We start from the raw sequence: 12,908 nt of genomic DNA on the forward strand, positions 1-12,908 counted from the left end.
AAAAAAAAAAAATCCTTAACCCTTTCCTTTGCCAGACTCTCTGTATTCTGATCATCTTTCTATTTTGCTTTGGTACTACAGCCAACAAACTATCTTCCACTCTTTTTTTTCTTAATCTCCCTCTACTGCCCTTTTCCCTTAGATTCCTTAGGACTCCCCTTATCCTAATAAAAAGTCCCTTTGATCCCTTGTAGTACATCAGATTTCTTTACCATCCTCTCATTCATAAACCCCTGACATTCAACTCCTGATCATGCCACTCCACTGAAATGTTTTTCAAAAATTACCCATGAACTTCTACTTACTAAATATAGCAGTTCTTTCTGTCCCCACTCATTCCCTCTTGGTGTGCAATAAATGACCCTATTTACCACCTATTATTTCTGAAGCTCTCTCCACTCCTGGCTGTTCGTTCACAATTCTTCCACATTCCAGTTTCCCCCAACCTTCCTGATTCTTCCTTCTCCAGCTACCCTCTCCATCCCCAGATGGACACTCCCTCTATCTCAGGCTTCTCCTTGTTCTATACCCTGTCCCATGGCTTCCCCTCACATGGATGTTCTGATTACTCCTTGCCCACACCTGCACCCTTGACCTCATGTTCACTGCCACACTTACATTCCTGATAACCAGCTCCACATTTCTCCCTGTGTTGTCTTGCCAACATCGCAAATCCAACCTTTTAAAGCAGAATTCCTTGTTTACTAATTCCAAACTTATCTGACTATGCTCCCTTTCTTGCTGATGGTACCCAGAGTGCAGTCATCTTCAATTTCTCCCTCTCCTACCTCCCACATTCAGTCACTCTGAGGAGCAGCAACTCTACATTCAGATTTTTTTTCCATCACCTCATTTCCAATCCCACACCACTGGACTCCACTACCTATGACCTCCATGACCTTGAGGACTTCATGACTCTAAAATAAATATATCACCTACACTCCAGGGAACTTCTACAAATTAAGTAAATAAATTACAGAAAGCACTTATATAATGAATTTTTAAAAAAAAATTGTTAAAGGACAGAATGTTGCTCTGCTGCCCAGGCTGGAGTGCAGTGGCACGATCACAGCTCACTGCAGCCTCAACCTCCTGGGCTCAAAATAAGCCTCCTGCCTCAGCCTCCCAAGTAACTAGGACTACAGGCACACATGCCACTATGCCCAGAGAATTTTTTAAATTTTTTTGGAGATAGGGTCTGGCTACATCACCCAGGCTAGTCTCAAACTCCTGGCCTCAAATGTTCCCCCTGCCTCAGCTCCCAAGTCACTGGGATTACAGGTGTAAGACACCACATCCAGCTTTAATTTAATATATTAATATATAATAATATTAATTAATATAATAATTTTAATTCACATATTGATCCCTGACATCTCAGTAACTTGGAGTTTTAGTTATTATGACTGGTTTCCTTGTCTAGGACCTCTCACCTCCCTAATATTTGTTAGTAAAGTTATCTTCCATAACATGGACCAGATAAAGTTCCTCCTCTCCTGCAAAATGTCCACTGGCTTCCCACTGTCTACTGAATAAGCTCAACTCCATAATATGATTTAAAGTCCCTCTATGGTCTGCTTCCAGTCTTTACTACCTTCCACTCTCCCACAGGAATCCAGGAGTCCCTTGCTCTTAGCCACCAGGCACTGCTTGCCGCTCATTATACATACCACCTACTTTCACATCTTTTTACCTTTATTTACATTGTTTTCATGACCTAAAGCACTACTAGACAACACTTTGCCTCAAAATTCTCCACCTGTAAGGTTTGGCTTGAATGTAAACTTTTACTTGAAAGCCTTTTTAGATTCTTTCAGTTAAAATTAATGGTTCTGCCACAACAGTTCCCAGCATTATGAAGCTACATTCTTAACAGCACTTTTTTCACTGCCCAAGGTCTGATAATTTTTTCCCTGCTTCCCTTTCACAGCAGACTGTAAACTCCACACGGATAAGAGTGGCCCCACAGCATCGGGGATGAGGCTTTGCACTTGGTAATAGGTACTCAGTAGATGTTGGGTGAATTTAAAAATATTAAAAAGTATGATGAAATTATAGGTGATATTAAATGTTTAAAAATATTTTTGCTACAATGGCTTTGAAGAACATTGAAGAAGAAGGCCAGTCAATTGGCCTTGATTGATCAAGCTTGACAGATTTCCCTTCATTTCTTGAGATGCTTGAGAAATTTGGTAAGCTGAGCCATGCAGTAAAATTACAAACAAGTCTCTACCTAAAAATATCTGGCTTTGATGATGCATTATAATTTCCGTCCATTTATAAATCATTTATTCTTAAGGTGTGGTTATTTGTTGCAGATCTCACAGACGATCTCTCTCTAAGTCATGACCTTAAACACTTATTTGGACCAGGAAATACCACAAGGTGATCCAACAGAATGGCCATTAAAAAAAGCAAGTGCAGTAGGAAACCAATCATTACAGCCAATTTATAGATGAATCAATTTATGCTGCTTTACCTTTTTATGATGCCTAATACTTTGGTGGAAATTAAAAGCAGTAGTGATTATGTAGCATTTAATACTGTTCATCTTCAAAAAATTTTGCAAACATCAGTTACTGCTCACAGCTCATTTTAAGATAAGTAAGTCCCTAAACAGAAAGGCATATCTCCATTTCACAGGTGAAAAAGAAATGGCCCAAAGAAGCTAATTTTTTAAAGCTTAAGAAAGTAGTGTTAAAATTAATGATCAAAATGTGTAAGTGTCTGAAGACCTACCTTGTTGAACAAAACCAACAAGGATGATGATGATGATGGCTAGTCTTAATTAAAAGGTTACTGTGGGCCAGGTGCGGTGGCTCACGCCTGTAATCTCAGCACTTTGGGAGGCCGAGGTGGGTGGATCAGGAGGTCAGGAGATCTGGTGAAACCCCATCTCTACTAAAAATACAAAAATTAGCTGGGCGTGGTGGCACATGCCCGTAATACCAGGTGCTCGGGAGGCTGAGGCAGGAGACTTGCTTGAACCTGGAAGGCAGAGGTTGTGATGAGCTGAGACCACGCCACTGCACTCCAGCCTGGCAACAGATGAGACTCCATCTCAAAAAAAAAAAAAAAAGTTACTGTGAACCACCATCTTCCAATAATTCACCACAACGATGACACACAAAGGGAAAGAGGAGAGGCACCTGATATTCTCTAGGTCTTTTAGAAAATATGGAGTTGTTCCTTTGGCCATATACATGTGAATCTACAAGAAGGGTGATGCAGACATCAGGGGAATGCATCTGGTTCAAAAAGGAATACCCCACAAACGTTAACATGGGAAAACCAGAGGAGTCTACTGTGCTAGCCAGCAGGCTGTTGGCACTGTTGTAAACCAACAAGTTAAGTGCAAGATTGTTGCCAAGAGAATTAATGTGTTGAGCATATTAAGCACTCTAGGAGCCAAGATAGCTCCCCAAAACTTGAGAAGGAAAGAAAGGAAAAGAAAAAGAAGGAAGCCAAAGAGAAAGGAGCCTGAGTTCAATGGAAGCACAGCTGGCTCCACCCAGAGAAGTGCACTGTGAGAACCAACGGAACAGAGCCTGAGCTTCTAGAACCTGTTCCCTATGAATGCATGGCATAACAGGTGTTTAAAAAATAAAAGAGCTCTGGATTGTAAAAATATTTCTTTTCATTAAGCAGAAATGTGGTGTCCCCTCCCCCAAAGAAATATTTTAACTTAAAAAAAAAAAAGGTTACTATGTGTCAGACTGAGTCACGTACCTTCCATCCATTATCTCGCTTAGTCCGCATAACAACTCTTAAAAGTTAGCTCCTATTTTTAACCTAACTTTATAGATGGGAAAAGGAAGATGAAGTAACTTGCCCAAGATTACATAGACAGGAAGTGGCCCAGCCAGGATTTCAAAGCATGAGTACTTAACCACTATGCTATAAAATGAAAATCCTCAGAAACTATAAATCCATCAGACATGAAAAACATAATACCAATATTGTGAATAAAAAGCTTATAAAATAAGTGTTCTGTAAATATTCTTTAAAACTTGTACCATCACATTTTGTGAATAGAAAAATTATTCATGACACATCACTTAGTATATCAGGTAAGTTATACAATTGAACCCACGTTTTTTATGAATTCTCAATGAAGTTTCTTCTCATAAATGGAATAGCACCTTCAACTGGGCATGTTTAGGTGCTAATATCACATACTATTTTAAAAAACAGATGCCTTTTCAAATTGCTTCCGGATATACCCAGATATTTAAAACATCTATTTACAGACACAACAGTGTAAAGATAACCAGATTATTAAATCACATGTTAAACAAAGTTTTTCAAAAGTTAAAACTTTTGAAGGCATTACTGAAAAAAAATGCTTTTTCTCACAAAAAGGCCAATTTATATGAACATATGTCTGTATAATATGCCAATGAGACAAAGAGGGGTGCAAAGAGAATCACTATAGAGCAAGGGCCATACAGTGGGGTTGGAGACCAGCTCTCTCATCTCTCTTTGTCCCTTAAATCACATACCAGGATATTCACATGTGATATATACCAAATTCTACTTTAACACATATGATTACAGAATTGTAGCAGTGGCATATCAATAATCATCTAATCTAGAGATTCTAAGGGCTTTCTGGGATCCACGGATGGACTCCAAGGAGCATGTGACAACCTAGCATTGTAAGCACTGCATTGGTGTATGTGTGGAGAGCGACACAGATAAGTTCATCCTCCAAGAAGTCCACAGCCCATAAATCCTTTCATCTGCTGCTGCACTACAATGGGATACTCTGTAATCAAACAATACTGTTGAAGACAGCCCTAAAAAGGGGCATAAAACATACTATACCAGTATTCAAACTTATCCATTTTAAAGATACATTCTTAAATTCCACTGCATTAAAAAATCATTACTTACTGCCAATACGAGCTCTCTGATGTTTTTCACATAGAGTGTCACATAGTCCTTGATGTAGATTGGCCGGTCAGTGATACTGATATGGTACCAATTCATCATCAGCGCCTCCTCATTTTCATTATTGCCACTCCATATGATGATAGAAGGATGAGATTTCAGTCTCTTGATCTGAAAATTAAGAAAATATAAAATGATTTTCAAAGAGTTAACATAAGAAACTCAGAGCTATAATTACTCATAAAATTAGAGCCCTTGCATTTTTGCACATAAATTCTTATGTGCCAAAAACCTAATTTGAAAATGGCTAGTCATGTTAGCTATAGAAATACATTTTAAGAAATCGCTGAGATTCTTTTTAACTAGATTTTATAAACACTGATACATAGGGTTTCTCTTCTCTGCTATACAAAAACTGAAGATAATATAACCCCTTTTTTAGAAAGAGAAAGAAAAAGGGAACGAATAAACTCATCATTACGTGGATTGCCACAGAGAAAACTTCCAGGAAATACAAAAGGCAGGAGACATTATATTTTGGGGACTGGTTCTTAACAGCAAATTGGAGTTCTGTGTGAACAAACAAATGAGGCAAAGCAATCACTACCACTGAAGGAGGGACAGAGGTTCCTGTGCAGGCTCCACCGAGATCAGAAAACCAGAAGGAGAACTAGAGAAGGTTTTACAAAGCAAGTGAGTACTAGAGGTATGCTGGCAGTTAAAGACAAATATGGAATGCTCTAAAGGAAAACAGATGAGGGCAATCAGGGTGATGTCTCCTGAAATAACTATCAATGTCATGTCCTGAGAAATCAACTAACATTAAGTTACTGAACATGTTTAAATATAAAAGGGAAAATTGGAGAATCCACCGCAAAACTGTGCCACATGAGGCCTGCATAAACTGAGCTCATCTGGGTTGGCCCTACATAAAGGCAAAAGGATCCACTTGTGTTATGTTTGCACTGGACAGACTCAGACACGTCCCTTCTTCTAACACACTAGGACATGTGCTCCAGTAGAGAGCAATTCAATTCCTCTGAGAATGGCAGAGTGAATCAATGGTCAAGAAAAATTCTTTTAGAACATGTTTTGGCAATGTTACCTCATTGATATTTATAGGTTCACTTTCACTGTCATGCGTGATTACACTGATGGCCCCCCACTGATGCTCTCAATGCGTTCTCCATTCGAGAAGCTCAGAAACTCATATAGAGGAAATAGAGATGCACTGAAGGTATATTAAAGAGATATGCTTCATTTTTTTTTTAAAAAGTAAGTCTTGTGTTTTCTCAGCCAGCCATATAAACACTATTTCTTTTTTTGTCTTTGTAAATGCCCAAGAAAGGGACAGCTGCTACTAACTGTGACTGACATATTTATGCTACTGATGAAAATACAAATATAAATCCTTAAGTGGCAAAAAGCTTCAGTGACACCGTGTTACACACAACCTTTAAGCTGACTTAGAGTTTTATGGTAAGCTTTACTTTAAAATTTTAACAAACTCTGCATGAAATGGCTCTCCTTGTCTTTAATAATGCATCAAAGCACTGAAGATACATAGATGTTTTAATTATTTATATGAAAGAAAACTAAAAATAAAATTGAAATGTTTGCAACCTGTGTAACTATAATTAATATGTTTAAAGTTATTCATTCATCCACTCATCTATCCACTTCGTAAATAATCCACAGAGTGGGGACGCAGAGGGGAATGAGCCCTAGGACTCAGGGAGATGACAGTCTTGCAGAGGTGACAAATCCTTGAACAAGTAATTCAAAGTGTGATGTGTGTCTCAAAAGGCAAAAGGTTTTTCCTAAGCTTAAGGTAAGAGGGGCCAAAGGAGAACCAAGGAGGTGGCCCACAAGGGCAGTGAACAGGGAAGATGTTCCAGGACATAGACAGCAAGACGGAGATGGTTCCTGAACAGGAGCAGACACCAGCTGGACGGGGTCCCGCACAAGAGGATCTTATACCTTATCCAGAGGGCAAGAAGCCACCTCAGGGGAGCTGTTGGCAAGGGAAGGCGTTTGATTGTACTTTTCAAACCTTTTATTTTAAAATGAAACACAGTTACAGAAAACAAATTATGATATGATGAATTATTATAAGGCAATCACTCTTGTAGCCACCACCCAGTGCAGCCACGCCGGAAGCCATCCATGTGCCTCTTCCTAATCACAGCCCCTTCCTCCTTCCAAAAGTAACCACTATCTCGAGTTTTATAGTGTTATAGAAATCGCTTCCTTGCATTTCTGTATGGTTTTTCACAAAATATACATCTGTAGACACTATGTTATGAACTCTAGATTTTAACACACTTGATGGATTCAATTCATTGACGTCCTTATCCTTATTGAATCTCAAATTGTCCACCTTTCGGTTGCTCAGAGTCTCTCAAAAATCCTTTTGACATAACTTCGATAGCTTCCTTGTTATCTGCATGTTGAGATATTCCAGGATCAGGGTTCGGAGCAGGAATGTGGTATGACTTAAAATGTGTCAGTGGAAGATGACTTTGGCAGCTCTGTTGAGTATGCACATATTGAAAGAGACCAATGCTATGTTTGAGGACAGGGAAAAATAAGATTTGAACTAGAGTAGTAAGTATGGGGATGAGAAAGTAAATACAAATACAAGTAACATTGGTATCAAAAAATTGTCTCAATTTTAAAACCAGACGGATGTGGGAGGTGAGGAAGAAGAAAGTATCAATGACTTTCATATTTCCTGCTAAAAAGAAAAATCTTGAAAGAGTGCACTGGGTAAAAGATAGTAGATGTACTCTGAAGACATGCTAAGTTAGTGGGACAGCTGGTATTACTTGTTATTTCTTTTGTACTGCATGCCTTACATGTATTATCCTATTTAATCTTTGAAACAGTTTCACGAGGAGTGACATCATACTAGAGTTATAGATACAGAAATTGAAGCTCAAGAGGTAAAGTGACCTCCCTACGGTGGCAGACTCACCATTCAAGAAGAAATATCAAAAGATTTGTTCTTTGTATATCAACATTGCAAAAAATCTGGCAGACAGTTGGACATGTGAAATTGAAATCAAAGTCAATAATTATCCACAGTGTAGCTTCACCTGAGGTTACCGAGAAAACTGATTTGTTTCCTTCTTTAACATGTTGCAGAGCACTATAAAAACTCAATATGTCTCCACAGTCTTGTAAACTTTTTACAAAAGAGGGGTGATCTCCTGGTGCAGTGATCATTTCTAATGGATGCTAATGAATCAGTCCAAGGTTTCAGTAGTATTTTACCAGCATATGATATACTCACAAGTTGGTTCCTAAACTGTATTTTGGGAGTACATCATGATTCAGAATTTTCTTGTATTGACAAGAATCCCACTCTGATTCCACATGGAAACCCATGCCATGCACTTAATATTTAGGGGAGAGGAAATATAATGCAATTTGTGTTTCAAAGCATGATCATCCCCTAAACAGACCTTGTTGCAAAAATAAGTATATTCAAAACACAGCTCATAAACCTCAGATCTGTGGCTAAAACTATCAGATGATAATATTACATTAACACCATTGCCATTTGTAAAAAGAAGATATCCAGGATTATCTAATATATTTCCTGTGCCAGATCTGGAGTCAGCCATTTCTCTAAGAAGCTTTTCTCTTAACAGGAAAGATTACTTCAATATAAGAATATTCAACATTACAACACTGTCCATTATTTCTAGGTCTTTTCAGTAGACGGAGAAAGCATATAATCATTTCCTTGCATTTATGTATCTGTGAATATAAATATAAATGTCAATATGTAGAATCCAAAATAAATCAAGGAATCAACGACCGATTTAAACTTTTCTCCTGAGCAATTCAAACAGCGGTGTTGCTGTTTGCTGAGATGGAGAAAACTCCAGAAGAAGCAAGATTGTCAGGGAGCAATATGAGTTTAGTTTGTACATGTTACACTTCAGATGCCTGTTAAACCTCCAAGCAGAGGCACCAGGTAGGCAGTTGGATATAAGAAAGAGGAATGTCAGCAGAGAAATCAGGACTGGGGATAAATCTAGGAGTCATCAGCCAATAGATGATGGTAAAGCCATGACACTGGGTAGAATCACCTAGATGTCAATTACCTGGCTGTGTAATATTTCATGGAATGTAGTAGAGAACAAAAACCAAAATGAAGCAAGATTTAACAAAAGGCAATACTAAAACATATTATGTGTTTTATTTCTTCTTGGAAGGGTAATAACATACCTGGTAGGCAACTTCTGCTCTCACTGAATCCAGGAAGCCCTGATCAGTTGGATAAAGGGCACAGGCAAACATAAAATCCTGCCATACCTAGCGAATCAAATAAAAGGGAATGTAACACTTCCATAAGTTTTATTACACAGAAGAAAGTCTTCATTCTGAGCTCTAGGCATTACTTTTCACACAAATGAAAAATTCAGTTAGCCTGATGAGTGTGATCATTGGGGCACCATTATGTATAAAGGCACCCAGGAAAGGTATCAAAGACATTAAGACTTCCCAGAACTGCACAAAAGTGTACAGAAACCTGAGAAGAGAAAACCCTAGGCAGGTATAAAAGAAAGGGAAGACAGAAGAATTTGAAAAAGAAAAAATGTGTGAAGGGGACATAGAATGAGGCTTCCCTCCAGCCCCTCCTCACTTCTAATTCATTCCAATTTTCATCAGGCATTTGGTATTAAGAGATGCAACAGACTGTTAAGAATCATACTTCATTTATAAAGGAATTAGCTTTTCATAGACAAAAGGATTACTACATGCACACTTTAGTAATGAAACTACGTAAGTCCCTTCCTAAGGAGGCCGTGTGATGCAATGGTTAAGAACACAGCCCCTGCTGGGAGCAGTGGCTCACACCTATAATCCCAGAACTTTGGGAGGCTGAGGGGGTGCGGATCACCTGAGGTCAGGAGTTTGAGACCAGCCTGGCCAAAATGGTGAAACCCTGTCTCTACTAGAAACACAAAAATTAGCCGGGCATGGTGGCACTTATCTATAATCCCAGCTACTTGAGAGGCTGGGGCAGAAGAATTACTTGAACCCTGGAGGTGAAGGCTGCAGTGAACCAAGATCGCACCACTGCATTCCAGCCTAGGCAACACAGCCAGACTCCATCTCAAAAAAAAGAAAAAAAGTCATAGCCCCAAAGCAGCCTGTCTGAGTCAGAATTGGATTCCACCATAAACAGGCTGTTAGAGTTTGGGTAAAATATTTAACCTCTTCATGTGTCAGTTTCTTTATCTGTAAATGAGGATAGAGAATAGTAACTACCTCATTGAATGGGTATGAAGATAAAATACGTAGAGCACTTAGAACAATGCCTGTCCTGGCACTCAGTGAATATTATATAATAATGTCATTGTCACAATGACCATCAGCATTATCAATATTAGTATAATTCCTTGTCTTCTGTGGCATTCCTTATATTTTAGAACACTAATAATAGAACTAACAGAATATATTTTCTTTGCTTTATCCTCACAATTGCAAAACACATTAAAAGTACTTAATAACAATATTAGGGCCAGGTACAGCGGCTCGTGCCTAAAATCTCAGCACTTTGAGAGGCCGAGGCAGGTGGATCACCTGAGGTCAGCAGTTCAAGGCCAGCCTGGCCAACACGGTGAAACCCCAGCTCTACTAAAAATACAAAAATCAGCTGGATGCTGATTTACTAAAAATACAAAATTTAGCACACGCCTGTAATCCAAGCTGCTCCGGAGGCTGAGGCAGGAGAATCGCTTGACCCCAGTGTAGGGAAAGGCGCAGTAAGCTGAGATTGCACCACTGCACTCCAACCTGGGCAATAGAGTGAGACTCTGTCTCAAAACAAATTAAAAATTAAAAATTAGAAAAAATTCAGAAAAACAATATGAAACACATCTTTACTTAATTTCATTATTTTTCTTCTCCTTTAGGTTTTGTCAGATCTCCTTTAAGTGTTTTAAATATTTCCTTTTATTTTATATGCATACTTAAATATCACAAAGAAAATTATTTTAAAAGTAGGTATATGTATACTGGGATATAAATAATTTACAGGATATCTATCATTTAAAAATAAATAATTATGGTAGTTGCAATCACCTGTGGCTCTGGGTTTACAAGATGCCATTTATTCCTATAGCCCCAAGTGGAATACCTGGCTCTGAGACAGGGGCAATTGCATCATTCAGAACATTGGCAATCAAACTGAGGATAGAGTAACATCAATACATAAAATGCTATCAACTTCTCACCATTATTCCTAGTTCATCACAGAGTTCATAGAACTCATCCTGCTCATAAATTCCTCCTCCCCAAACCCGAAGAGTATTCATGTTAGCATCCACAACAGACTGTAAAAGGAGCCGTAACCTGTAGAAGACATTTTATAAACAAATCATAACTTGGAAAAAAAAAAAGATAAACACATTTCTAATCTCTGTTAGAAAAAAACACTCTAAAATCATGACGGTTTGGTTATAATGTAAATTAAAGAAAGTAATATAAAATTATATACACATTAAATAACCACATAAACAAACAGAAAACCTATGGGTGATATATTTACCTATTATATTTTACCTATTTATTTTATTATACTCTTTTTAAAATTAAATTTATGTTTTATATTTATTCCTATAAAAAATACAGTTGAAAGCCTTGGAAAGTATGCACTAATTTTATACAAACCCTCCACACTACAAAACAAAATCAAGACTTGAGTATTAGTGCCTAGCACCTGTATTTCCTATTATACAATTCCTCCAGCCCGGTATTTCTTTCTCTAGTAAATTTCCTTTATACTTTTTCCAATTCCTATTCACATTACCCTCAGGAAAATCTAGAAACTTACAGGCAGCTTGAGAGCATGCACCTTCCCTCCATCCCTACAACACTGTTCAAGCCAAATAACAGGATGGGCAGACCCAGAGCACTGAGGGCTCAGCACAGGCACCACGGCAGGCTCACCAATTGGACCAGCCGGGCTGAAGGACCACAGCCAACCCAGCCCCAGCTGGGAGAGGAGAGGAGCATTTGAAAAGGAAAAGATAGAGCCAATTATCCCGTGGCTGTGTCTGGAGAAGAATTTCATTTTCTTATGAAATCTGAAATAATATACACATTTTAAAATAAAAGGAAATTACTACAACTTTTGGAAAAAATCAGGTTTTAGTTACTGATCACATTTACATTCTAAATATCAAATGATATACTACAACGCACATTTCTACATTTGTAAATATGCTAAAATGTTATTTAATTTAGATAATAAATAAGTTTAAATGTGTTTATTTTCATTTCATAAAGTTTATTTTCAGCATCACAGAGATGTAAGTTTAGGTAAAAGTGGTTCCAAGATGGCCGAATAGGAACAGCTCCAGACTACAGCTCCCAGCGTGAGCCACACAGAAGACGGGTGATTTCTGCATTTCCAACTGGGGTACCGAGTTCATCTCACTGGGGCGTGTTGGACAGTGGGTGTAGGACAGTGAGTGCAGCCCACCGAACGAGAGCTGAAGGAGGGCGAGGCATCGCCTCACCCGGGAAGCGGGAAGCGCAAGAGGTAAGGGAATTCCCTTTCCCAGCCAAGGGAAACCGTAACAGACGGCACCTGGAAAATCAGGTCACTCCCACCCTAATACTGCACTTTTCCAAGGGTCTTAGCGAATGGCACACCAGGAGATTATACCCCGCGCCTGGCTCAGAGGGTCCCATACCCAGGGGGCCTCCCTCATTGCTAACACAGCAGTCTGAGATCTAACTGCAAGGTGGCAGCAAGGCTGGGGGAGGGGCACTCACCATTGCTGAGGCTTGAGTAGGTAAACAAAGCGGCCGGAAACTCAAACTGGTGGAGCCCACCGCAGTTCAATGAGGCCTGCCTGCCTCTGTAGATTTCACCTCTGGGGACAGGGCATAGCGAAACAAAAGGCAGGAGAAATCTCTGCAGATTTAAATGTCCCTGTCTGACAGCTTTGAAGAGAACAGTGGTTCTCCCAGTAAGGAGTTTGAGATAT

At 38.9% G+C, this 12,908-nt stretch overlaps 1 protein-coding gene across 2 annotated transcripts in view; it reads right to left on the reverse strand.

Annotated features, from left to right (window-relative positions):
• Positions 1-12,908, reverse strand: part of MANBA (mannosidase, beta A, lysosomal) — a 143,336-nt gene that overhangs the window by 28,076 nt on the left and 102,352 nt on the right. For both annotated transcript variants that reach the window (XM_011992258.1, XM_011992259.1), the window contains 3 exons: positions 11,148-11,265; positions 9,133-9,219; positions 4,897-5,064 (listed from right to left, as the gene is read on the reverse strand). In XM_011992258.1, the coding sequence (XP_011847648.1) occupies positions 4,897-5,064; positions 9,133-9,219; positions 11,148-11,265 (373 nt within the window). The remainder of the gene's footprint in view (positions 1-4,896; positions 5,065-9,132; positions 9,220-11,147; positions 11,266-12,908) is intronic.

This window comes from Mandrillus leucophaeus, unplaced genomic scaffold, assembly GCF_000951045.1.
Source record: "Mandrillus leucophaeus isolate KB7577 unplaced genomic scaffold, Mleu.le_1.0 Scaffold409, whole genome shotgun sequence".
NCBI lineage: Eukaryota > Metazoa > Chordata > Mammalia > Primates > Cercopithecidae > Mandrillus > Mandrillus leucophaeus.